Here is a 25334-nt window from a genome sequence, read left to right as displayed (position 1 = left end):
ACTTATACTTAGTATGTTAGTATGCCGGTATGTCGTACTGTAGAAAAATTGAACTAGAGTGTCATAGTTGAGATTTGACAATTTGTAGATAACTACCCTGTTTCCCCGAAAATAAGACAGTGTCTTATATTAATTTTTGCTCCCAAAGATGCGCTAGGTCTTATTTTCAGGGGATGTCTTATTTTTCCATGAAGAAGAATACGGTACACATTTATTGTTAAATGAAAATAAAGGAAATTTATTACCTGTATACGGTACGGTAGGACGGTAGTTGTCAACACAAACCAGACAAACTGTGAATCCTACAGTATCAAGAATTACTCATTTATTCAATGACAATCATGTCATCATCTTCTGGAACATCATAACAATCCAATTCCTGAATTTCCTGGTGAATTTCTTGTGACTCCATTTCTTTCAGAATCAGTGGACCAAATCTCTCATGTTTAGTCTAGGGGGGGCCTTATTTTCAGGGGGATGCCTTATATTTCACTCAGAAGGAAACCTGTAAGTAGGTCTTATTTTCGGAGTATGTCTTATTTTCGGGGAAACACAGTAGGTAGAGCTTAAAATAGTAACTCTCATTAGTAGCATTTATTCTCAGTATTAGATTTCCTTCTTTGTAACAAGTTCATATTAGCAAGAAAATTAAATTATTTGCTTTAGCTGATTTTATCCAGATGTTGAAAGATTTCCACTGATAGTCCTATGGAGTGTATAACATTTTCCAGATTTTTTTATTGAGAAATAATTGTGGTCCAAGTAATACTAGATAATATTATTTATACATTTACATATTTCTTTAGTGTACAGTATATATCTTGATATTTTTATGATTATTTTTATCTTGGTATTTTTAAGATTTCTCTTTCTATTTTAAAAGCCCTGAAATAGAATTAAGTATGCTATGATTTTTAAGTAATTTCAGGCTGAGAGTAATGATACAAGTTAATAGAAATTGTCAGAAATGTATCAATGTTAACTTTCTGATACTTTATATCTTCCAGAAACTGGGAGTGATTTTTCCATGTTCGAAGCTTTGAGGGATACTATTTATTCTGAAGTAGCTACATTAATTTCTCAAAATGAATCTCGTCCACATTTTCTTATTGAACTCTTCCATGAGCTTCAGCTACTCAATACAGACTACTTAAGACAGAGGGCATTATATGCATTGCAGGTAGCTGGCGCTTACCGTTCTTTTTCCTACCCTATCTGGTATTGCTGTCTTCAGGATTATGTCTGAAGTATATATACTTGTTCTTATGTCTTTTGATTGTATTCTATGTGCCTTCTTGCCTTTGATTTAAAAGTTCTTATATAGCTAAATAGCTTTTAGATAAAATCTTTTTCTGAGCAACTTTTCAATATTATTTTTTCCTCATAGTTATCCTAGAAGGTGAGGAATATTGAATTCGTTCTTTTGTCTGGTTTTGCTTTCAAATTTTGGTTGGACATTTATGTTTTAACATAAATATTTTATTTTCTCATTTAGGACATAGTATCCACACATATTTCTGAGAACCATGAAAAAGAAGTGAAAAATATAAAGTCAGTGAATTCTGGTACTTGGATAGCATCAAACTCAGAACTTACTCCCAGTGAAAGCCTTGTTACTACAGATGATGTAAGCTGATAATGATTAATGAAATCTATATATAATTTTAGCACATATTAAACAAATGTTAAATTGTTATAAATTGTGAGTGTAAATATTTGGTTTTCAGCTTTAAAAAACTCAAAGTACATTATAAATTATCAACTATATAGTCTAAAATAGTTGTTTTATCTCTCTTGCTTATCACAGAAGTTGATTCATAACATCTAATAAAATTTGTTGTGTTCAGTCAGAACCTTTCAGTAAGAGAAAGCAGGTCTTTGGGCTAAAAGAGAAGCCTAGACAAAAGAAAGCCTTTCAGGACAAAAATGTAATTTAATGTATTAAAGTTGATGAAGGAAACTTTAAGTAGGAAGGAAAGTAAAAGAGTGATGAGGAAAATGATATATTTTCAATAAACTGGTCTCCAAATAAGCACCTATCTAGCATACAGGACCTATGGTGATGCTAGGAAGGTGCTATTAAATGACCAAATGGCAAACGACTAGGATACTGAGGAGAGAGATAACATGTGAAGTATAATATCTGGAAATCACCTGTCTAAAAGGTTCAGACCCTGATTCTGTCATAAAAGTTTATATGTGGTTATGGGATATCAAATACGCTCTTTTTATGCCATCTCTAGCACCTGGATATCTAAGTATAAGAGAACCATAACTGACTAGTATATATCTGCTATTGAAAGAGTTGAAAGTATATTACTATCTTTGTTTCTGCCAATTGTTGATATGTTAACATATTTTTTTTCTGGAGTATTGTTTTTTTCCCAGAGGATTGTCTTTTCACATAGAGTAATTTTTTTTTTTTTTTACAATATCAAAGACTTTTCTGGAGTTTTGCTCTTTAACTTACACTCATGTTTAAAACAATACTTTCCCATGTCTTTTTTTTTTTTTTTTTTTTTTTTTTTTTGCTTAAAACCTTTCTATACTAGGCTCCAATGCCTATACTATTAGGAAGGTAAGCCTATGTCTAAAAACTACATGGTTGCCAAAACTGGTTTGGCTCAATGGTCCCAGGTTCGATTCCGGTCAGGGGCATGTACGTTGGTTGTGGGCACATCCCCGGTAGTGGGTGTGCAAGAGGCAGCTGGTCAATGTTTCTCTCTCATCAACATTTCTAGCTTTCTATCTCTCTCCCTTCGTCTCTGTAAAAAATCAATAAAATACATTTTTTTTTAAATAACTATCAATACATGGTTTTAATTGACTTTACAATGTCAAGTATAAGTTAATGTAAGGAATTGCTACTTGGATTACATTAAAGTTTATTAGACATTGAAATAACTTTACTGAGAGCATGAAGTGTTTTTTCTAAAATTTTTTAAATAATTTTATATAACTCCAGTGTCTCCCTTTTTATTCAAATTTTATAGGTAGCATTATTTTATTATTTTTTAAATATATTTTTATTGATTTCAGAGAGGGAGAGATAGAAACATCAATGAAGAGAATCATTGATTGGCTGCCTACTGGGGATCCAGGCATGTGCCCTTGAGTGGAATTGAACCTGGGACCCTTTAGTCCACAGGCCAGCACTCTATCCATTGAGCCAAACCAGCTAGGCATTTTAAGTTATTTTAAGATTTGGGCACATTGGTCTGCACCATCAGTAGCAAATTTTGAAAATTGAGTTACAATTTGTGAGTCCCTACTCACCCAAATGTTAACCTGACAAGGTTTTAAAGTTACTGGTAAATGAAGTTTAAAAGTACTATACTGCTTAATAAGTAGGTGCTTAAGTCAGCTTGGCCTGGTAAACAAAATACTGTAGCCTGGATGGTTTAAACATTTATTTTTATGGTTCTGGGGGCTAAGAAGTTTACGATCTTGGTGTCAGCACATTTTGCTGCTTGTTGAGGACCCTCTCCTTGGCTTGCAGATGGCTACTCACTCCCCATGTGCTTTCAATGGCAGTGAGAGGAAGACCTAGTGTCACTTCCTATTTTCCTAAGGACACGACTGCCATCATAGGGCTCCACCCTCATTACCTCATCTAAACCTGATTACTTCCTAATGCTATCACATGTAGGGATTTAACATATGAATTTGGGTGAGTAGGGAACTCAGAAAGATTCAGTCCATAATTGTAGGGATTTGGCATAAGTAATCATAGTATTAATAAATTTTTAAAAATGTAAAAAAATTATTTTATTTTTAAAATATGTTTTTATTGATTGATTTCAGAGAGGAAGGGAGAAAGAAAGAGATAGAAACATCAATGATGAGCCCCCGCTGGTTTTGCTCAGTGGATAGAGTGTCGGCCTGTATATCAGAGAGTCCTCAATTCCAGTTAAGGGCACATATCTTGGATGCAAGCTCCTCTCTAGCCTGGTCCCTGGTTGAGATGCTTGCAGGAGGCAACCAATTGATGTGTTTCTCTCACATTAATGTTTCTGTTTTTCACTCTTTCTTCCTCTCTGAAAAAAATCAATGGAAAAATATCCTTAGGTGAGGATTTACAACAGCAACAAAAGAAACATCAATGATGAGAGAAAATCATTGATCAGCTGCCTCCTGCACACCCCCTACTAGGCATCAAGCCTGCACCCTAGTTATGACCCAGACTGAGAATCAAACCGTGACCTTCTGGTTCATAGGTTGTCCAATGCTTAACCACTGTGCCACAACAGCTGGGCTTATTTATTTTTTTAATTGATGATAGTATTATAGGTGTCTCCTATTTTTCCCTCTTTACCCTCCTCCACCCAGTCCCCTTAACCCAGTCCCCTTAGTATTTTAAATAACTAGTTCTTTAATTTTTCACCTAAAACTTAAATTCAGTATTAATGTCAACATCTTCCCTTATTAATGCGATTTAATTAGCTGCAGCAGTACAGCATCCAGTGTTCATACCCGTTGATCTAGAGCAGTTTTGTGCAGTGGAACTTTCTATAACGATGGAAATGTTTTAGAATTGCATTGTCTAATATAGTAGTCATTGGACATGTGCTATTGAACCCTTGAAATGCGGAATTGAGGAACTAAATGAAAATTTTATTAAGTTTGAATAGCTACATGGCTACTGTTACCATAGTGGACAGATAAAGAGCCTCATTCTCCGTGTTTCTAGACCAAGGTCCATTGAGCTTCATTTATGGAGCGTTAACACACATTTCAGAGTATATAGAAGAGTCTTCATCCCAGGACAAAGAGAAGGAAAGTGGACATCTGGGAATTATAAGTGAAGGAGAATAAGGAATGGAAGTTTAAGCAGAGGAAGAAACACTGTGCAGCTTCTACTCCGGGTGCTATAAAATGCAAAAGCACCTCCACCAGCAAGTCGTAATTGACGAGCAATAGAATGGTTTCATTTTCTAAAGTGTGTTCACCAATACCTGGATTTTCTTTATTTGGGGCTAAAACTTTCACCTAATATCAGAGAAAAATTTAAAAAACGATAGGTAGGGGGAAGAACATAATTATGCAATGAGTGTCAGTCAGAGTACAGGTGAGACCTGGCTGGTGGCTCACTTGGTGGTTGGAGCATCGTCCTGTACATCAGAAGGTTGAGGGTTCAGCCCCCGGTCAGTGCGCAGATGGGAACCCACCGATTGATGCTTGTTTCTTTCCCACATCCGTGTTTTTCTCTATCGCTTTCTCTAAAAAAATCAGTGAAAACATATCCCTGGGTGAGGATTAAAAAAAAAAATACCAGTGAGACTCGTGCCACCCCCCAATCATACTGAAGACAAAAGTTAATGTGAAATTTCTTGAAGTCCAGAAAAAAAGCTAAAACTATGACTTGAAAAGAAAACAAGGAAATCTTCATGATTTTGACATAAGCAAAGATTCTTAGGACAAAAAGTACTAACTATGAAAGAAAAATTGATTCAATTCTTTATTTGAAAAGTTACAATTAGGAGAAAATAATTTCAGTATATATAGTTGCCAGATAACTATACATGACAAATTCAGACTGTTTTATAAAAATCTTTTATAAGTCAATTGTAAGGCAATCAACTCAGTAAAAAACGGGCAAGAGATTTGAACAGCTGCTTCATGAAGGAAGATACGTAAATGGCCAGTGTCAAAACCACATGAGATGTTACCAGAAAGGCTGAAATTAAACAACAGGAAGTGTTGGTGTGAGTTGGAGCAGTTGGAACTCTCACACTGCTGGTGGAATTGTAAAATTGTACAACCACTTTGGAAAGCTGTTCGACAGTCTTATAAAATTAAAACATAAACTTGGCATGTAACCCAGCAATTTCTATTCTAGGTGTTCACCCAAGAGAAATGAAAACATATGTTCAGAAAAATTCTTGTACACTATTATTTATAGAATCTTTAGTCTTGATAGCCTCAAACTGGAACTTGAACAGATAAATGGATAAAGAAACTGGTATATCTATACAATGACATACTATTCAGCTATCAAAATAATGAACTGTAGAAACACAAAACAGCTTCGGTTAATTTCAGAAACATAGCTGAAGAGTACCATACTGAATGGTTCCATTTATATGAAGTTCTAGGCCAACAAAATAACCTGTGCAGATAGAAATCATATGAGTGGGGTGTAGTGGAGATAAAGGACCTTTCTGAGCTTATTTTTAGGGAAGGTGGTTGCATGGGTGCACATATTTTTCAAAACTCATCAAACTGTATACTCAATGGGTGTATTGTTTATAAATTATATTTTAATAAAGTTGATTTTAAAAATATGAAGCTGTCATGTTTTCTTCTGATATGAAACAACTATATATCATAGTCTAAGGTTTTGGGCACTGTTCGGTTTTGGAGGCAGGAGAATTTCCCTGAAGGTGGGGAAATAACTGCAACATTAACTTTTTTCCACGTTAGAGTTTAGTCTGTAGCTGGCTCTGTGTATTGTCATCTACATAAGGACAAGTGTTCTGCAAGGCTACTTAATGTTTTAATGTTTTCTGTGACTCTTAATGTTTTATAACTTGGTTATATAGTAATTTTAAGTATATAGTTTTATGCAAATAGTTTTTTTTATAATTTTAATATAATCAAACTTTTAAAAAGAAGTATTAGTGACTCGTATTTGTCTTAAAACTATAACTTAGGAAACTTACGAGAAGAACTTTGAGAGAGAAACACACAAAATAAGTGAGCAAAATGATGCTGATAATGCTAGTGTCCTGTCTGTATCTTCAAATTTTGAGCCTTTTGCAACAGATGATCTGGGTAAGCAGAATTTTTTATAATCTTAGAATATGACTTTATTACAGTCTTTGAATTGCATTGGTAAGGAAGCAAAAATCTAGAAGGACAAGTTCTAGTAGAACAGGGTCTTAAAAATCTATCCATCAGTCTAAATTCAGGAATATTTGACTGTTACTTCTTTGACCTTGTGCAAATCATCTAACCATTCTGACTGCATATACTAAGGAAATTGTGGGGGGTATCTTGTTATGTTCTTATGAAAAATATTAGAACTTTCTAGCAAGCATAGGAGAAGTTTAGAAAATGTAATTTCCTTTTCCTTAAGAGAAAGGTCACTCTGTTAGATCTTCCAGTTAATGGGAAAAATCCAGAGTTAGCAATGCCTCATCCAGTCACATTTTTAATGAAAGTGTTAATGACTTAATTTGAGGTAAGAATTGAAATTTCTTAGCATAATAATGAAAGAAGTTTTAGAGGCTTGCATTACTCAAAGGTGGAGAAAATAAAGCCTGAGTCCTAAAATTGGGAAGGAAATTAGGGAAAAGAAAATGTATGAGTACCACTTGATTCGTTTTCCAGGCTGTAGCCTATCAAAAGATACCTGAGTATCCAATGCTGGAACACAGCAGCATCGATTAATTTCAGAAACATAGTGAGCAAAAGAAGCTAGGCACTAGTTCATCTGGTAATCTGATGTCATATTCAAGTGATTGTATATACGTTGGGAACAAGTTTAGATATTTCAAAGGCATTTTTCTACTACAAAGAAAAGGGCCAAGCCTTGCCTTGTCATCTACCTTTTACCAAAGCAATGAATCTTCCTTTTGCCTTATTCTGATTATCAACGACTCTAAGGCCAGTTCTCTTCTGAGTAAATGCCTGTAAAGTCTGTACTGAATTCATTTCATAATAGGGAAAAACCACTCTGACCAACCCATTCCTTTTTAGTTTTCCTCACTATTAGCTTTGTCTGAAGTAAAAAAAGGAAAATTGGGAAATGTCATTCTAAGTTCTTTTTCTTTCTTTGATTGATTGATTTAGCTTAGGTTTTTTGCATCAGAATTAGCATGACATTTTGGAATTTATTTTTGTACTGTTAAATGAAGCAAAGTGATGTACTGAAATGCATTGACCTCAGCATCTAAGAGACCTGAGTTCAAATTCCTTTTCCAACATTGAACTGGCTGTGAAACCTTGTGCACCTTACTTAAGTTCTCTGAAAATGAGGGTTCTGTCTTCCACTTCATAGTCATTTTAAGGATTAAATAAAAGTGCCATACCTATAACTTGTTAAAGCTATTTTTCCTTTCCTGTGTTCAAACATTAGTTTTTTATTAATAAATTTGAGGAATACATGCAAAAATTTTCTTTTACATCTTCTAGACTTATTTCTGTTCCATATGCAGGTAACACTGTGATTCACTTAGATCAAGCATTAGCCAGAATGAGGGAATACGAACGTATGAAGACTGAGGCTGAAAGTAACACAAATGCGAGATGTACCTGCAGGATTATGGAGGATGAAAACGGTGCTGCTGCTGATAGTGTGAAAGGTGTGTTGTTGAATTCATTAACAGGAAAAGTCATTTTATATAGTTCCATATATAAAAACTAAATGCCCCATCTGATGTATAATAGTGGTTTTTTAATCACTTTGTTTTATTAGGGGTGCTAAAATTACATAGATGTTTCTTTGTTTTACTTGAGCATTAAATCATAATTTAATGTTTAGAATTTTGCGTAAATACATATAATGTCAGACTTTATTTTGCTTTCATTTTCTTTTTAAAAATAGAAACTCCTATTATTGAAAATCATAGTTCACAACAAGCTGTAAGTGAAATTTCTACCGTCCCATGTCCTAGAATTGATACTCAGCAGCTAGACCGACAAATCAAAGCAATTATGAAAGAAGTCATTCCGTTTCTGAAGGTAAGCAATAATTTTTAAAAATAAACTTGTTTGTTTTTTAATTCATACAAATTATTCCATTATAATACATTCAGAAAACACACGTAAACAAAAGTTAAAAATGTAACCTGTAGTTGTGTCACTCAAGACATAGCCCCATCAACATTTTGGGAACCTTTCCATAATATTTTCTACATACATATGTGCATTCTGCTTTCCTCATACATTATAAACATCTTTCTACAAGATATTTTTATGGTTACACAATATTCTTTGATTATTTATTAAAAAATGCCTGCTTTAAGCCAGGTTTTGTGGACATGGCAGTGAACAAGTCAAAGCCTTTGCTGCCATGGGAGCTTACATGCAAAGAGGTTACTTATCTTAAAATAAGTGAATGTATATTAGATAGTGATACGTGCCATGCAGAGGATTAAAATATGGTGATATGATAGTGTCTGTTTTAGACTGGATGGTCAGGGAAGGCTTCTGAAAAGGGAGCATTTAAGTAAAGATATGAATTAGGAGCCAGCTTAAACCAAGATCATTCCAGATAGAGTTAAAGGCCTTAAGGTAGGAACTAGCTTGGCTTGTTGAAGGAACTAGAGGAGGACCCATCTAGTTGTAGGAAATTTGTCAGAGATGAAATTGGAGAGGGGGCAAGGGCCAGTTATGTAGAACATTATAGGCCATGATTAGGAGTTAGGACTTTGTTCAGAGTTCAAGAGGAAACTTCAGGAAGGTTTTAAGCAAGAGAAAAAGTCTGGTTTGTTTGTGGATAATTGATTGTAGGGGTCAGTAGCACAGTAAACTCCGATGAGACATAATAGTGGCTTAGACGAAGGGTGTGTAGTACAAGAGATGGGGAGAAGTAGACAATTGAAATACACTTTGGAAACTGACAGGTCTTATTATTGGTAGATGGTTACCTGAAGCAGGCACTAGCTAAGAGAAAGGGGCTAGAACTGGGGCCCAGGACAAGATGATTCAACATCTAGAAGGTGTGCAAAAAAGGAAAAGTTAGAGTTTACCAAATAGGACTGCCAGTAGTGAGCTATGTTGATTGCTACTCTGAGGGTTGAGTATTCATAGAACAGAATTTTCTGTTATTTTGTCAGTTCTTATTGTTAAATATTTATGTTCATCCTTTTCCCCCCCACCTTTATAAATAAATGATTTAGCTAAATTTAAATATATATCCCATTTTTATTTCTTGAGAAGTAATTCTTATATAAAATTTCTTATTCTAAGGTTATGAATATTTTAAAGACTTTTGAGACATTATATTAAACTAGAGGCTTGGTGCTCAAATTCATGCACTGCACAATCTGGGACCCCTCAGGGGAAGTCAGACTGCTGGTTTCGGCCTGATCTCCACAGGCCAGGCCAAGGGATCCCACTGGTGCACGAATCTATGCACCAGGTCTCTCTAGTTTGCATATAAGAACTTTGGTTAATCTCTACCCACCCTCCCCTCTGCCCCCTTCCCTCTGAGATTCATCACTCTGTTTCATTTTTCCATGCCTGTGCATCTGCCCCTTGGTGGTTAGTGAATGTCATAGCTACTGGTCGAATAGTCGCTTAGGCTTTTATATATGTAGATTATCCCTCAGAAAGATTTAACAGTTTATATTCCTACCAACAGGAAGAGTATGAGATTGGTAAGCAGTACTGTTTATTTTGTTCAATAACCATGAACAAGGCAAAGAAAAAAGTCTGCAAGAAATGAAAGTGGGCCTAGCTCGGCAGCTCAGTTGGTTAGGATGTCATCCAGTACACCAGGGTTTGGGTTCTACCTCTGGTCAGGGTCTGGGGACATATAAGAAGTAACCAATGAATGCATAAATAAGGGGAAAATAAATCTTTCTTTCCCTCTCCATTCCTCTCTCTAAATTCAATAAGAAAGAAAGAGAAATGGAAAGTGAAAGCAAGACTTGTACTAGAGATGGCACTCTCTTGCACTCTTAATTTAAATGGAAATTGAAAGAATTAGAAATGAAAAGCCAGTCTTTCCTTTTCATTCAGATACAGCAAACTACAAAATATGTTGTAATTGGGCTCATTTCTTACAATCTACTTGTACTTTTCAATGTGTAAGACAGTGACAGTGGAAAGCTAACCATCATTTGGATTGTAGGTAATTGGACATGCTTCTAAAGCCAGCAAGGAAATGAGAGTGCGTACGGGGTCCAGTGGTGAATTCTCTTGAAGGCCAAAGTGGCTTGTTAAGAAAGTTGGAACAATGGTTCTCAGCTGGGAGTCATTTTGACTCTCAAAACATTTTGTAATGTCTAGGTACATTTTTAGTTGTCAGGGCTTGTGGGGGTGGAGGGTATTGCTGGCATCCAGTGCATAGAGGCCAGTGCGCTGCTGGACAGAGGCACAGTGCGCAGATGCAGTAGTGCCAATTGAGAAAGCCTGAGCATGGTTGTAAGAGGAGTTGAACTGCACTGCAGACAGGAACACAGACAGGAACACATGCCACAGTGGAAACTGTGGCATGAGTCTTTCCGCTTAAAGTACAGAAAAAAAGTGATGAGAAGATTTTAGTGAGCAGTTTCTTTTACTGGCTGTTATCTGCTATGGGAAATCAAAATTTGCAAACCTCTTGACGTGTACAGAGAGGGGTTGGAGAGTTGGCTATTCTTATGCATAAATTATTCCAAATGTATATCTGTGTTGAAAAGCATCTATACAAGAAAAATAAAATCTCATATTATGTGGATTGATATCTTTTGAACAATAGGTAAATTTATATCCTAACTAGCTAGGATTTTTCTCAGGAGCACATGGATGAAGTATGCTCTTCTCAGCTTCTGACTTCAGTAAGACGCATGGTGTTGACCCTGACTCAGGAGAATGATGAGAGCAAAGAGTTTGTAAAATTCTTTCATAAGCAGCTTGGAAGTATATTACAGGTAAGAGTTTGTACTTGTATGTCAAAAATATGCACCACCTGATTAGGATTTGTTTTTGCCATTTCAGGCATTCTATATTCAAAAGCTCTCCATCTAGCATTTATTTGGGGTGACATTTTAATACTTTATAGATTATTCCTTTACCTGGTTTAAAAAAATTGTATTAGGGCCTGTATCTTCATTTAATTTGACCATCGCTAATGACTTTCGCAACTCTAATAACATTTTGTTTTTATTTTTTTCTACTTACTAAGAAATTTCAAGTTTGAACTGTTTGAAAAAAAAATTGTTTATGTGTATATATTTTTATTAATTTAAGAGAGGAAGGGAGAAGAAAAAAGAAATAGAAACATCAGTAATCAGAGAGAATCACTGATTGGCTGCCTCCTGCATGCCCCCCACTGGGTGTCGAGCCTACAACTCGGTCATGTGCCCTTGACCAGCATCAAACCCAGGGCCCTTCAGTCTGCAGGCTGACGCTCTATCCACTGAGCCAAACCGTTTTCTCAAATAATTTTTTACCAATCTGGGAGATTTTTGAAGCTAGAAACCAGCTGTTGATTGTGGAGACTTCTTAGGCTATAACAGTAACCTTAAATTAGGTTACAGTAGTGATTCTCAAGGGTGCGGGGGTTGAGTTTTCCTTCCAAGGAGACATTTAGCCATGTTTGTAGACGTTTTATTTGTCACAACAGGCAGGGAGGCCTCCAGCATCTAGTGAGATGTTAATAGTGCCAAGGCTGAGAGAATCCTGTGTTAGGTAAGGATACCTTACATACTCCATGTAATAAAAAATCTCTATGGTTAAATTCACTTGTATATTTTCTCACTGAGATAGTTCAGTGATGTGTATTGTTATTCCAAACTAGGAAATGCATTTTTAAAATGTTTATTACACAATTTTTATATAAAATTTTTCCTTCCTATTCCTGTGTTTAAGTTGGTTTTACAGACAGTATTATTACTTTGCTATTTTTATTTATTTGTTTGTTTGTTTTCTGTTTTTTGTTTTTGTTTTTTTAGAGAGAGAGAAATATGGATGAGAGAGGACCATTGGTTGGCTGCCTTCTACACCCTCTACTGGGAGATAGACCTGCAATCTGGGCATGTTCCCTGACTGAAAAGCCCACCTGTGACCTCTTGGTCCATGGGTTGACCCGACCTCTGAGCCATACCACTGGGCACTTGGGTAATTTTTAAAACCCTAAGCTTGATGTAAATTTTCACCACTATAAATTTTCCATTTTGTTTTTATTTGGACTAAGGTATAAATTATATATAGTTTTTAAATTGTCCTGGCTCTATTTAATATAACTAACATTATAACTTATAAGGAATATAAAACATCAGTGGTATTATCCATTGTTTAAGAATGCTTAAGATAATTTTTAGGTAAATGTATTTTTATAAATGCAGCTAACTTATTTCTACATGAAGAAATAACTCTCTTAGAATCAGGTTGAAAGAGATACTGTAATTTAAATTTTAGTTTATTAAGATCCATACAGTTCTGCCTCAATTTTGCCTACTATAATCATAATTCGGGGCAAATCCCAAAGTATAAATTTGGAAATGAGATTTTTTCCCTCTACATCTCAGAAAATCTGCTTTTCTTTCATCCTGCTCCTGGTTTTTTCCCCCCAAGGGTTCTCATATGAAGAATAAGGGTAGTATACATTAAACCTTGCTTAAAGTATTGAAAGTTTTTCATGAGCTAGAACTTAAATTTCTTTCTACATTTTTCTTACAAAACTTGTTCAATTATTTTTTTCCCACAGGTACCACTATTTGTACTTCTTTCCATGATTGTGCTAGATAAGATCGTTTTTGGATGGAGCGGACTCCAGATATCATAGTTATTTGCCTGTTTTCTAAACAGCATAGTTCATATTTTTAGGAAGAAAGAAAAAGATAATTGGCTTTATTAAGAAGTATCTCAAATATAGCAGACGTGTTCATTTGATGTATTTGAATAGAATTGAGGTTTTTCAATATTGAAAAGTAATACAATTGGGTTGTGTTGTGTTTTTTTTTACTAGATGACTATTATAATTTAGATTTGTATTGCTCTATCCACAGTTAACATTTACTGTAATCTTAAAATATTTGGTTATTTGAATAGGATTCACTGGCAAAATTTGCTGGCAGAAAACTGAAAGACTGTGGAGAGGATCTTCTTGTAGAGATCTCTGAAGTGTTGTTTAATGAGTTGGCTTTCTTTAAACTCATGCAAGATTTGGATAATAATAGTATGACTGTTAAACAGAGGTGCAAAAGAAAAATAGAAGCAGCTGGAGTGATACAATCTTATGCCAAAGAGGTAAATATCATTCATTTTTATTTTAGAAGTAATCATAATTAGCTATTAATATAGTTATTATTCATAAATAAATTCATACTTATCCTCAAAAAAGCCATTTTAAAGTAATACCAGTTAATCAGATTTTAAATTGGTACATATGCTAGCCCCATACTGAATGTGACAACATCATTGTCTACAGATCAGGAATGCAGACAGGAAGTGATGCTAAATGTGCATTGTGAGGTTCACATTCTTTTTATTTTTTTTATTTTTTTATTTTATTGATATTTTACAGAGAGGAAGGGAGAGAGATAGAGAGCTAGAAACATCAGTGAGAGAGAAACATTGACCAGCTGCCTCTTGCACACCCCCTACTGGGGATGTGCCCACAACCAATGTACATGCCCTTGGCCGAAATCGAACCTGGGACCTTTCAGTCCGCAGACCAACGCTCTACCACTGAGCCAAACCGGTTTCAGCGAGGCTCACATTCTTGTCACTCAGGTTTGCAGAGAAGAGGGTGCCTGCCACAGCTCTTGCCTACCCCAGTAGATTCCCTGGGCATATGTATCACCCAGCCAGCACACATGCTCACTTGTCAGGACTTGGCTGCACATCCCTCTAGCTTCTTATACCCTAGTAAGTTAGTCTTGATCACGTGTGAAATTGGATGAGGCTTTTTCCCTCAACTTGAGGTATCCCTAGATCTTCACCCTAATCTTGACTCCCTAATCATGAAAGGGAAAGCAGGTCAAGACCCAAAACATAATGGGATAACCTTTCCTCCTTCAATCTAAAGTAGATAAAAGTCAAGCCATCTGTTTCATGCTTTGTATAATGTTTTTATTGTAGACATAAAGAAGGTTCAGCCATTGCTTAGAGCTTGAAAAAAATAAAACAGGATAATAACATAAATGATGGAGAGGACTACTTTAGATAGGCAGTCTCCTAGGCTGTCTGAGGAGGGGAAGCAGAACCTAAGGCATGAAAGACTGGGGATTTATAATGATGCTGAGGGGGAAGAGCATTCCGGGAGGAGAGGACTTAAATGTGAAGACTCGACGATTGAGCAGTTGGAAAACAGGGAGAAAGCATTAAATGAATTGAGAGTATAGGAGAGTGAATCACAGAAGTAGATGAAAACCAAATTACAGAGCCTTACAAACTTTGATAAGGACCTTTCATTTTATTCTAACCATGATAGAAACCCATGGGAGAGTTTGAAATAGAGGAGTGATGTAATCTCATGTACAATTTAACATTGTTTGTCTGGATACCATATCCAACAGGAATTGTAGAGAGTAGAGAAAGAGGCAGAGAGACCAGATACTAGGCTGTGTTAGTCCAGTTAAGAATGAGGTGTCCTAGCTGAGTGTTCAGCAGCAGGCACACTTGGATGATTGAGTCAATAAGACATTCTAATAGTTTAGATTAGGGGTGTCGAACTCAATCAGAGAAGGGGCCAAAATCTAAAATCCAGCCTAAATCGCAGGCCGAATGGTTTACTGAACAGTCATAAACTGACAATGTCATAAACTGACAGTGGAGTGCAGTGATGACAGCGCGGTGCGGGTCACATTGCAAGGCCTGGTGGGCTGGATTTGGCCCGCGGGCCTTGTGTTTGACACATGTGGTTTAGATGTTGGTAATGAAAGGACTGGCTTGCTTCCTGGTTTTCTCACTTGGGCATTTGTGTAAATGAAGGGCCATGTCAGAGACCAGGAAGATGAAAGGAGGATAGTGTTTAGATTTTTGTTTTAGACTTAATAAATTTGAAATAGCTCTTCTGAATCCAAGGAGAGGTCAGTTGGCAGTGTTGCTTTTGTTTTATTAATTTAAATAAAAGTTTAATTTACATTTCTAAGAAACATTCAACTCTTGGATGATGCAGCCTTTGTTAAAATTTACTGAATACAGAAGTGTAATGCTGAAAGGTTACCCCTAAATTCTGTTTAATTTATTTGCTTATAGGCCAAAAGGATTCTTGAAGGAGATCATGGCTCAGCTGCTGCAGAAGTTGATGAGGAAGACAGAGTATGTGCTCATTAATTTGTGCCTAACAATAATGATTTCAAAATGAGATTAAATGATTTCAACAGCTTTTACCTTTTGAGAACAAAGTATATTATCAAATGTCCTTTCTTCTGACAAACCTTTGTTTCTTTTAAAAACAAAACTAAAATGATTGTGTTTTTTATTAGATAATGACCATTATTAATTTTTATTATAGACTTATGTATCTTTTTAAAATATACTTTAAGAAATTAATTGCTTAAATTTATTTGTGGCTAGGACAAGGATGAGACCGAAACAGTTAAGCAGATTGAAACATCTGAGGAGTATGATGGTGGTGCTCCCAAAAATGTGAGATCTGATATTTCTGATCAAGAGGAAGATGAAGAAAGTGAAGAATGTCCAGTGTCTATTAGTAAGTTTAAAGATTTCATGCTAGGATCATACAGTTGTTCTTTGTTTGTTGGTTTTGTTGTTGTTGTTGTTGTTAATCCTCACCCAAGGATATTTTTTTATTGATTTTTAGAGAGAGTGGAGGGGTGGGGTGCAGAGATAGAGAGAAACATCTATGTGAGAGAGAGAAATCCATTGGTTGCTTCCCACAGGTGTCTTGACGTGGCCAGGGATCAAACCTACAACTCAGCTACTGGCTCTAGACTAGGAATCCAACCCTTCACCCTTTGGTGCAAAGGTCGATACTCTAACTACTGAACACACCGGTCAGGGCCATAGCTTGTTCTTTATAAGTCTCTTATTGAAACAGTTTGGTGAAATGTAATGAATATAGAATTAGGTGTCCGACAACTCTGAATTTGAATTGCTATGTAATCCTGACTAAATTACTTGTGCTGCACCACAGTTTTTTCTAGTACATACTATTTTGAAGATTTCAGATGTTAATATGTAAAGCATTTGGACAAGCCCTAAGTGGTTTGGCTCAGTGGAGAGAGCATCAGCCTGCAGACTGAAGGGTCCCAGGTTCTATTCCAGTCAAGGGTACATGCCCGGTTTGCAGCCTTGATCCCCAGTGTAGGGCATGCAGGAGGCAGCTGACCAATTATTCGGTCTCATCATTGATGTTTCTTTCTCTCTCCATCTCCTTTCCTCTCTGAAGTCAATAAAAAAATTTTTTTTTAAAAGCACTTGGATGATACAAGAATGTAATAAATTGTAGCTATTGAGTGCTGAAAATTTACCCCAAAATTGTGTTAACCATCTTAGATTTGTCCAAAGCTGAAACTCAAGCACTGACTAATTATGGAAGTGGAGAAGATGAGAATGAAGATGAAGAAATAGAAGAGTTTGAAGAGGGACCTGTAGATGTCCAGACTTCCCTGCAGGCTAACACTGAAACTACCGAGGAAAATGAACACGATGATCAGGTATCCCAGCGTAGATCGACACTCTTCCCCCGTCTTAACTACTAACAGCAGATCCTTTTAAAGATGGCAGCATGTCCAGCTTCCCCATTCCCATGTTCATGAATACAACATTTGGCTTCTCGCATTCTGGAGCTAAATATGAAAATGGGGCTGAGGGCCTTACCGTTATACAGACTCACTGAATCCTGTTTTCAATGTGACACGTTGCCTTGTCCTCATTCATGCTTTCCATACCCCACTCCACCCCAGAGGGCCCCCTAGGCCTGAGAATTACTAATTTCTCCAAAATGCAATCTCCCGTTTTCTGTTGAAGTTGAGGGGAAGGAATCTAGGTGTTCATGTTTTCCTTAAACAAATTCATATATCCACCACCACCCACTTTTCATCACCAGCTCCCACAACAATATTCCTTCCTAGAATCTGGCACTTATAATTCTGAGGTGATCTCAGTGTTTGTTTTCTCCTGCTGCTGAAGGCACCTAGCTTTGTTCATCTTTCGCCCCTCCTGGTCAGTTCCTCTTCCATTCTTTTATCATGTACATATAAATAGTTGTAAGTTTTATTTAACCAGTTAACTGTCACAGTATTTTGAATTTAATTTAAAAAGGCCCACTACTTGCGTCTATAAATGTTTATGGCGTACAAATGGTTAAGATAGAATCTGACCTGAAAAAATAATTTAAAAAATAGTGAAATCATAATATTCCAATTCTGTGTATTTGAGGTTCTTTACAGAGAAGAGGAAACTTTTGTACTTAGTTGTCTTGAAATTGCAATCACAGCCTCCTTGAAAAACTTCTATAAGATTTTTAAAAAAATATATTTTATTGATTTTACACAGAGAGGAATTGAGAGGGATAGAGAGAAACGTCAGTGAGAGAGAGACATCAACCAGCTGCCTCTTGCACATCCCCTACTGGGGATGTGCCTGCAACCATGGTACATGCCCTTGACCGGAATCGAACCCGGGACCTTTCAGTCCGCAGACCGACACTCTATCCACTGAGCCAAACCGGTTTCGGCTATAAGATATTTTTAAATTCTTTTGTATGAAGGTCTCAGGTTGGACAAAAGCCACATAGTAGTTACCCTATATTTTAGGCCTTACTATCAAAACATTATTTTTTCCTTCCAGATTCTTCAACAGAACTTTGAAAAATCAGCAGAAAGCAAAAATGTCCCATCAGAACAAGAACCCACTACTGGTAAAGGTAAGAAATCTAAATAAGTATTCAATTTTAAGATTATTTAAAGTCCTGTTTATGTGCTTAAAAATTGAAAAGAAAAAAAAATCTTAGCTAATGTAAATTTTGGGCCTAATGTATGCCCCTTTTCTCTCCCTAAAAATGTAGAAAACATGAGGGTTTTGTTTTCTGCCAACAGTTAAAGTTGACATACCTAAATACACAGAAAAAAATCTATAAGGAAGATATCTTTATTTAGAAATGTGGGGGATTTAAAACACACACATCTGTTCCTGAGCTTATGCATTAGAAATTAGATGGATTTTAGGAATCTAATATTTAAAACAGCCCCAATTAAATTTGGAAACTTGATACGGAAAATTTATAGTTGCCTTCCTTTTTTTCTTAAATGTCTTAAATACTCTGGCTCATACATACATACATACTGCCTTTATTTCGTGTAGTAATAAAATTTAACAGCTGTTGCATTACACTAATGCTGAGATTTTCTTTATGACAGATGACCAGGATAGTGTTCCTATGAAACCGTGTTACCTCAATATCTTGGAAAATGAGCAACCTCTAAGTAGTACTGTCCAGAAGGACTCACTCATTACCACTGACTCATCTAAACAGCCTAGCGCTTTGCCTTTACCTTTACCTGAAATTGAAACCTTGGTGCCTAGAGTCAAAGAAGTTAAATCTGCTCCGGAAACTCCTGACAGTTCTCTGGCTGGAAGCCCTGATACTGAATCTCCAGTGTTAGTAAATGACTATGTATGTATCCATTTATCTTTCTAAATATTTCTGCATTTCATTTCTGTGCATATTTCTTTTCAGGTTAACATTTTCAGCATGTAAACACAACCTTTAGGTTTAGAGACTGTTAATATATTTATTTCTTATTCAGACTTATTTTAAACTTGAAGAGAATGGTGATTAAGGTGGCTATCTCAATACCTAAAAGCTATTCTACTGTTTATACTTTTGAGAATGGAAGAGATGAGTTTTAGGTGGCAAACTAAAGGGAGTTTTTTTTGTTTGTTTTTATTTTATTGATTTTTTTTTTTTTTTTTTTTTTTTTTTTACAGAGAGGAAGGGAGAGAGATAGAGAGCTAGAAACCTCGATGAGAGAGAAACATCGACCAGCTGCCTCTTGCACACCCCCTCCCGGGGATGTGCCCGCAACCAACGTACATGCCCTTGACCAGAATCGAACCTGGGACCTTTCAGTCCGCAGACCGACGCTCTACCGCTGAGCCAAACCGGTTTTGGCAAAAGGGAGTTCATTTTTAAGTTCAGATCTGATAGGATAATGATATTTGTATCAGCACTACTCTCTTATACTATTCATACATGACTTTTCAGCTGTTTACAGCATTTCATAAATTTTGATAAACTAAAAGTTTATATTTGGAATGGGAAATAAAACAATTTGACAGCAATAGTCTTTTTTTAATTTTTAAAAAAAATTTTTATTGATTTCAGAGAGGAAGAGAGAGAATCATTGATTGGCTGTTTCCTACATTCTCCCTCCCCCCCATTGGTGATTGAGCCCCACTACCTGGGCATGTGCCCTGGCCAGAAATCAACGTCATCTGATTCACAGGTTGATGCTCAACCACTGGGCCACACCAGCTGGGCAGCAAAAGAGTCTTTATGGCTATACACTGAATTACAGAAAACAATATTAGGAAATATGCTACCAGATCAGGACCTTTGCGTCAATTTTATAGCAAGAAGGTTTATTTTTTGGATTCTTGGGTTGTGTATGTTTTATATACTTCATCTTATCAGCAAAAATGAAGAGATTTATAACAATGTACTCTTAGGTCTAAGAATGTGTTTCCTGTATTTTTAAAATTTACATCAATTTTTTTCCTAAAGATATATTTGCAATTATGATTTTATAATTTTTCAGAAAAGGGGCTTAAAATGTTTTAAAAAAATTAGAAGAGTAATTCTTAACTTTGTTTTATTTTCTTCATTAACAGTAAAATTGTGCACCTAAAACTCTTAAAGCTACATGTTAGATTTATTCCTGTTGTTATTGATGAGTTGCTGAATGAAGTACTGCATGAAATTAACTTGAAATTAGATTATAAAAAGTCTTAAATTTGAGGCAAGGACATTACTGAAAGTTTTTGCATAAGAAAGTGACATGTTTATAATCATGGTTTTTTGAAGAAGAATCTGATGGCTATATAAAATATGTTGTCAAGGGAGCAATGTTAGGATTCTCCATTATCATATGAATACAAAATAGGAGCTAAATGGGAGATGGGTGAGAAATAGTTCAAGGAAAAGAAAAACCTACAGATTCCACTTGGGTAATGGAGGATGAAAAAATACTGTTAAAACTCGAGAGGAGAACTAAGAGAGTAAGAGAATTCAGGTTGAGCTGGTCAGAGATATGAGTGCTAAATTCCTGCCTCATTTTTCTGGTTGAGCCTTCACAGATTGATATTGAAAGTCTGGCTGAGACCCCTTTGGCTCAATGGATAGAGCGTCGGCTTGGGGACTGAAAGGTCCTGGGTTCGATTCCGGGCATATCCCCAGTGCGAGGTGTGCACGAGGCAGCTGGTCGATGACTCTCTCATCGATGTTTCTGGCTCTCTATCTCTCTCCCTTCCTCTCTGTACAAAATCAATAAAATATATTAAAAAAAAAAAAAAAAAGTCTGTAAACGTTTACTTACATTCTGCTGGATACAGCTTGGATGTATTCTGTAAACATATCAAGGACCAAGCGCTTTTCTTCTGGTTATTTTAGCCAATTATTTCTTCCTTCGGCTCATATAAACTGGCTCTTGGTTTTATAAAAATGAGAACAAAAACACAAATATGTTCCCTACCTGAAAGTTTGTAACACTTCCTGTGAACTCTAGGGTTTCTGTTTCATTATAGAGTTTAATTATATTAAAAAACCAAAGACGATAGAATTTTGTCTCTTGGCATGCGTGACTTGGCATACAGAGATGAAGTGGGTTGCCTTCATTAAATGCTAATTTGTTTATATTACAGGAAGCAGAATCTGGTAATATAAGTCAAAAATCTGATGAAGATGACTTTGTGAAAGTTGAAGATTTACCACTCAAACTGACAATATATTCAGAGGTATGTGGCTCTCTTTAATTAAACTTATCTTTATATAACAAATATTGTTAAGATGGAAATGATTTTTTCCCCCCTCATTATTCCAAAGGCAGATCTAAGGAAGAAAATGGTAGAAGAAGAACAGAAAAATAATTTATCTGGTGAAATATGTCAAATGCAGAGCGAAGAATTAGCTGGGAATTCTCAGACACTAAAGGAACCTGGTATGAGTTATTAGTTTTAACCATATCATATTGAAATGTACCTCTCCTTTCAATGTTCATATTGGTTTTTTTTGGTTTTCTGTTTGCTGCCTTTGTTATTTTTAATATATACATTTTCTAGTTTCATCAGCTTTGATGATTATCCAATTACTCCTTCCTTCTTCCTTTTTCCTTCTGTTCAGTTTCCATCATATTCTTACATTATTAAGGTTATTAAACACATTATTTTTGTTGTTAATTCTCAGCTAAGGATATTTTTCCATTGATTTTTAGAGAGTGACAGGGATGGGGAGAGAGAGAGAAACATCTATGTGAGAGAGACACATTGATCAGTTGCCTCTTGCATAGGCCCCGACCAGGGTCATGGATCAACCCTGCAACTGAAATATGTGCCCTTGACCGGAATTGAACCTGGGACTCTTCAGTCCGCAGGCCAACAAAAATCTCTATTTTCCTAAAGATGGTTCTATATAAATATGATTCATCACAGAGCCACGTGATAGTCCCAGATTTCCTTTATAGTTTAATAGCACAACCTCTGGGCCAAAGAGCAGTTCTTGCATCGAGGTCCTAAGATTTTTGTTGTTATTGTCTATCAATTTATCATTAATTAAAACCATGTAAGATTTTTGTTTTAGAAATGGGGTGAAGAGAAGGGCAGACCAATATCAAACCTTCAGTGAATTTCGCAGTCTTAGCCTGGTTCCCATTTTAGCTGGTAGCATCTCGCAGTGTGCCCAGACCGAGGCTTCTTCCCCGCTCCCTGAACCTCCTGTTCCAGCGTCTGGGACCTTGGTGTCTTCTGTCCTCTGTTCTCAGGACCACACTTCTTTTGTTGTTTGGATTTGTTCATTTTTACACTCCCCCACCTACCCCCCTCCTACCCACCCTTGAGAGAGAGAGAGGAAGTATCTGCTCAGAAGTCTGCCATCTTAAAACAGAAACCCTCATCTGTTCTTTTAAAACTTACTGTGTGCTATCAGGGAATTATCGTAGCAAAGTAAATAAGTATTTCCTTGGTAATAACTTTATATTAAAAGTGAAAATTTTAGTGGAAGACAAAAATATTAGTCAATTCTTGTAAGTAAAATTTTAATTCAAGTACTTTATAAGGCCTTAATTATTGTTTTGTTTTTCAGAAACAGTGGGGGCCCAAAGCACATGAGGTGGCTTCAGAGGCTCATCTAACTCTACATGGTCAGTGCGTATATGGAAATGGTTCTAAATAAACATCTGTTTTGAGCTGTATAAAATGTAAATTAGTTTGACACTGCATTTTTGATAGGTGTGCTAATTTCTGCCCATGGCAGTTAACATAAGAAACTAACTTGTGGACAGATTTCAAGCCTTGATACACTGTGGGGTTTTCTTTTTCTCTTTCCTTTTCTCCCCATTGTGATGTTTGGTAATGTTGAATTTAAAAAGTAGTTTTAAATAAAGTTTGAACTTACCTGTAAAGTATCTTTTTTGGAAATTATGTTGAATTCCATATAGCAAGATACTGCTCTATATAATTAGGCTGTTCAAAGAGGTAGTGGTCGAGAGTTAGAGAAATACGCTATCATAAAGCCTAGCCATTATGGCAGGCTTCCAAGTAATGCCAGTGTTACTGCTCTTGGGTCTAATGTTCGTATCTTACTCCTGTGCAAGGTAGGACAGGTTATGAAGGTTTCTAGGATATCTGTGAAGTTATCGTAGAATATATATTAATACTCTATTCAAATTGAATAATAAGCTTAGAACATATGTCCTTATTACCGATTAGATAATTTCCAGAATTTTATTCTTATCTATGTTATCTCCATCTGAAAAATGTTTTATATAATCAGAGAACATTTCTGCACAGACAGTAACATTGTAGTTGATTTTAAATGAAAAACTGGGCTCTTCCAAGTGTAGATTAATAGAAATAAATTCATGTACCAGAACATTGAGGTTATGCATGCCTTTGGATGAACTATTGAGATGATAATTTAATACCAAAGCATAGCAGTTGCTTCTGTGAGTAGTGAGAGAGATGAAGTATTGAGTAATGAAATTCTATGTGACTTCGTTACTAAATTAGCCAGCTTTTAAGAGATGGTTTACCTTAGATCCCAACCTTGCCATATACTGGTAAGGCTCCACAGAACCAGTTAACAGTTATTTATTCCAGGTATCTTTTAAATTTGTTAAAAAATGACAATACCCTATAAAAATTGGTTGGTATTTCTTTTAAAAGTCTTACCTGCCTGATACCTCAATGTAAAACTGCAATGTCCAGTCAGGGAGTATGAAATGAACGTTTTCCTATGAGGGCATTTACTGTGTTGCTACTTAATTTAGAATTGTGTGAGACATATATCTCCCACTTGAATAAAATCTATTCAGAAACCTGTCATTCCAGAATCAGGAATTGTTATCCAGTTGGCTTTGCTTCAGGAAATTGAAACAATAGGTTAAATTTTATGTATATTCCAATCCTGTGTTCGTTTTCTCGGTTGTATGGGAAGGGGAAACTTCATTTGGTCCTCAAGCCAGGCCTCACATATTGACTCTCTCTCCCTGTGTGCATGTTAAGGGTGGATATAATGGAAGAGTTGTACTCTTATCTTAGTTGTTATCGATACTGTAGTACCTGTGATCCTTATCAAACTTGTTTATTTGACTTAATGTTACAGCTGCTGTAATCATTTTAGTAGATAACTAAATTTTAAAGTACCTAAGAGCTTGAGAGCAAATAACTAATTTCATTTGGTTTTTCCCTAGTAGCTATTGCTCAAGAGTTAGGTATTTAATATTCCTGTCTGTCTTAATTTGTAAGTTAAAAATTTGGTTAGAAATAAGAGGGAGAAAAGGTCCAAATGAGAGAGAATTCTACACAGGTTGAGATAATGTCTGACGTAGTGAGCACAACAGCCTGTGCAGGTGCTCTTTGTACTTTGTAACATTCACTTTGGGTAAATGCTTTTTCACTGTTAATAAATGTATATCCTGTGTATGACCCTGAATTGCATTTTCATTTAAATTGACATATTTATGCTTAGAATTTATTCCAGAATTGGGGCTTGAAATCAAAACATGAAAAATAATGACATATCAACTAGCTAGAGAGATGATTTATTAAACGTGAGACTATTTTTCTTACAGCACAGTTATGCTCTACTGTTTATTTCTATCTATCTTATGTGGAAAACATTTTTGTATTTATTTAAACTATAATTGGCATATTTCCGGCTTGTTGCTAAAATTTAATATAAACAGGCCGTTCATGATCTGTCAAATAATTGGCTCTGGATTTCACTGCAAAAATGCAGATGCCCTGTCACAGGAAGAGGCAGTGTTTCTTGTTGTTGCTGTACAACTCTAATTGTTACTTTAGGTTTGCTGTCTTTACATGTCTGGCTCTTTCCTCATATTGACTGGTGCTTCTGATTAAGGAATGGGGGAATCCTATGCCTACAAATGACTCTGATTCAGATATAAGAAGAGTTTTAATTATCCATTCATTTCATCTGCCCAAACTCAGAAATTTTCATAAATGAACCTTTGAGCCCAGCTGGTTTGGCTAGG

General features: G+C 35.9%; 1 protein-coding gene across 38 annotated transcripts in view; it reads left to right on the top strand.

Moving 5' to 3' along the window:
* The window catches only part of PCM1 (pericentriolar material 1), an 81792-nt gene extending 56928 nt beyond the window's left edge, over positions 1-24864 (top strand). For all 38 annotated transcript variants that reach the window (XM_084879213.1, XM_084879211.1, XM_084879205.1 and 35 more), the window contains 15 exons: positions 1008-1180; positions 1496-1627; positions 6654-6774; positions 8160-8306; positions 8549-8685; positions 11448-11582; positions 13705-13902; positions 15856-15918; positions 16177-16312; positions 17119-17279; positions 18415-18490; positions 18984-19240; positions 21487-21579; positions 21668-21782; positions 22922-24864. In XM_084879213.1, the coding sequence (XP_084735339.1) occupies positions 1008-1180; positions 1496-1627; positions 6654-6774; positions 8160-8306; positions 8549-8685; positions 11448-11582; positions 13705-13902; positions 15856-15918; positions 16177-16312; positions 17119-17279; positions 18415-18490; positions 18984-19240; positions 21487-21579; positions 21668-21782; positions 22922-22947 (1970 nt within the window). In that variant the 3' untranslated portion in view covers positions 22948-24864. The remainder of the gene's footprint in view (positions 1-1007; positions 1181-1495; positions 1628-6653; positions 6775-8159; positions 8307-8548; positions 8686-11447; positions 11583-13704; positions 13903-15855; positions 15919-16176; positions 16313-17118; positions 17280-18414; positions 18491-18983; positions 19241-21486; positions 21580-21667; positions 21783-22921) is intronic.
* The last annotated feature ends 470 nt before the right edge of the window (positions 24865-25334 follow it).

This window comes from Pipistrellus hanaki (genome assembly GCF_964339955.1).
Source record: "Pipistrellus hanaki genome assembly, chromosome: 3".
NCBI lineage: Eukaryota > Metazoa > Chordata > Mammalia > Chiroptera > Vespertilionidae > Pipistrellus > Pipistrellus hanaki.
The sequence above is the reverse complement of the archived record's forward strand: the minus strand, read 5'-3'. Positions and strand labels throughout refer to the sequence as shown.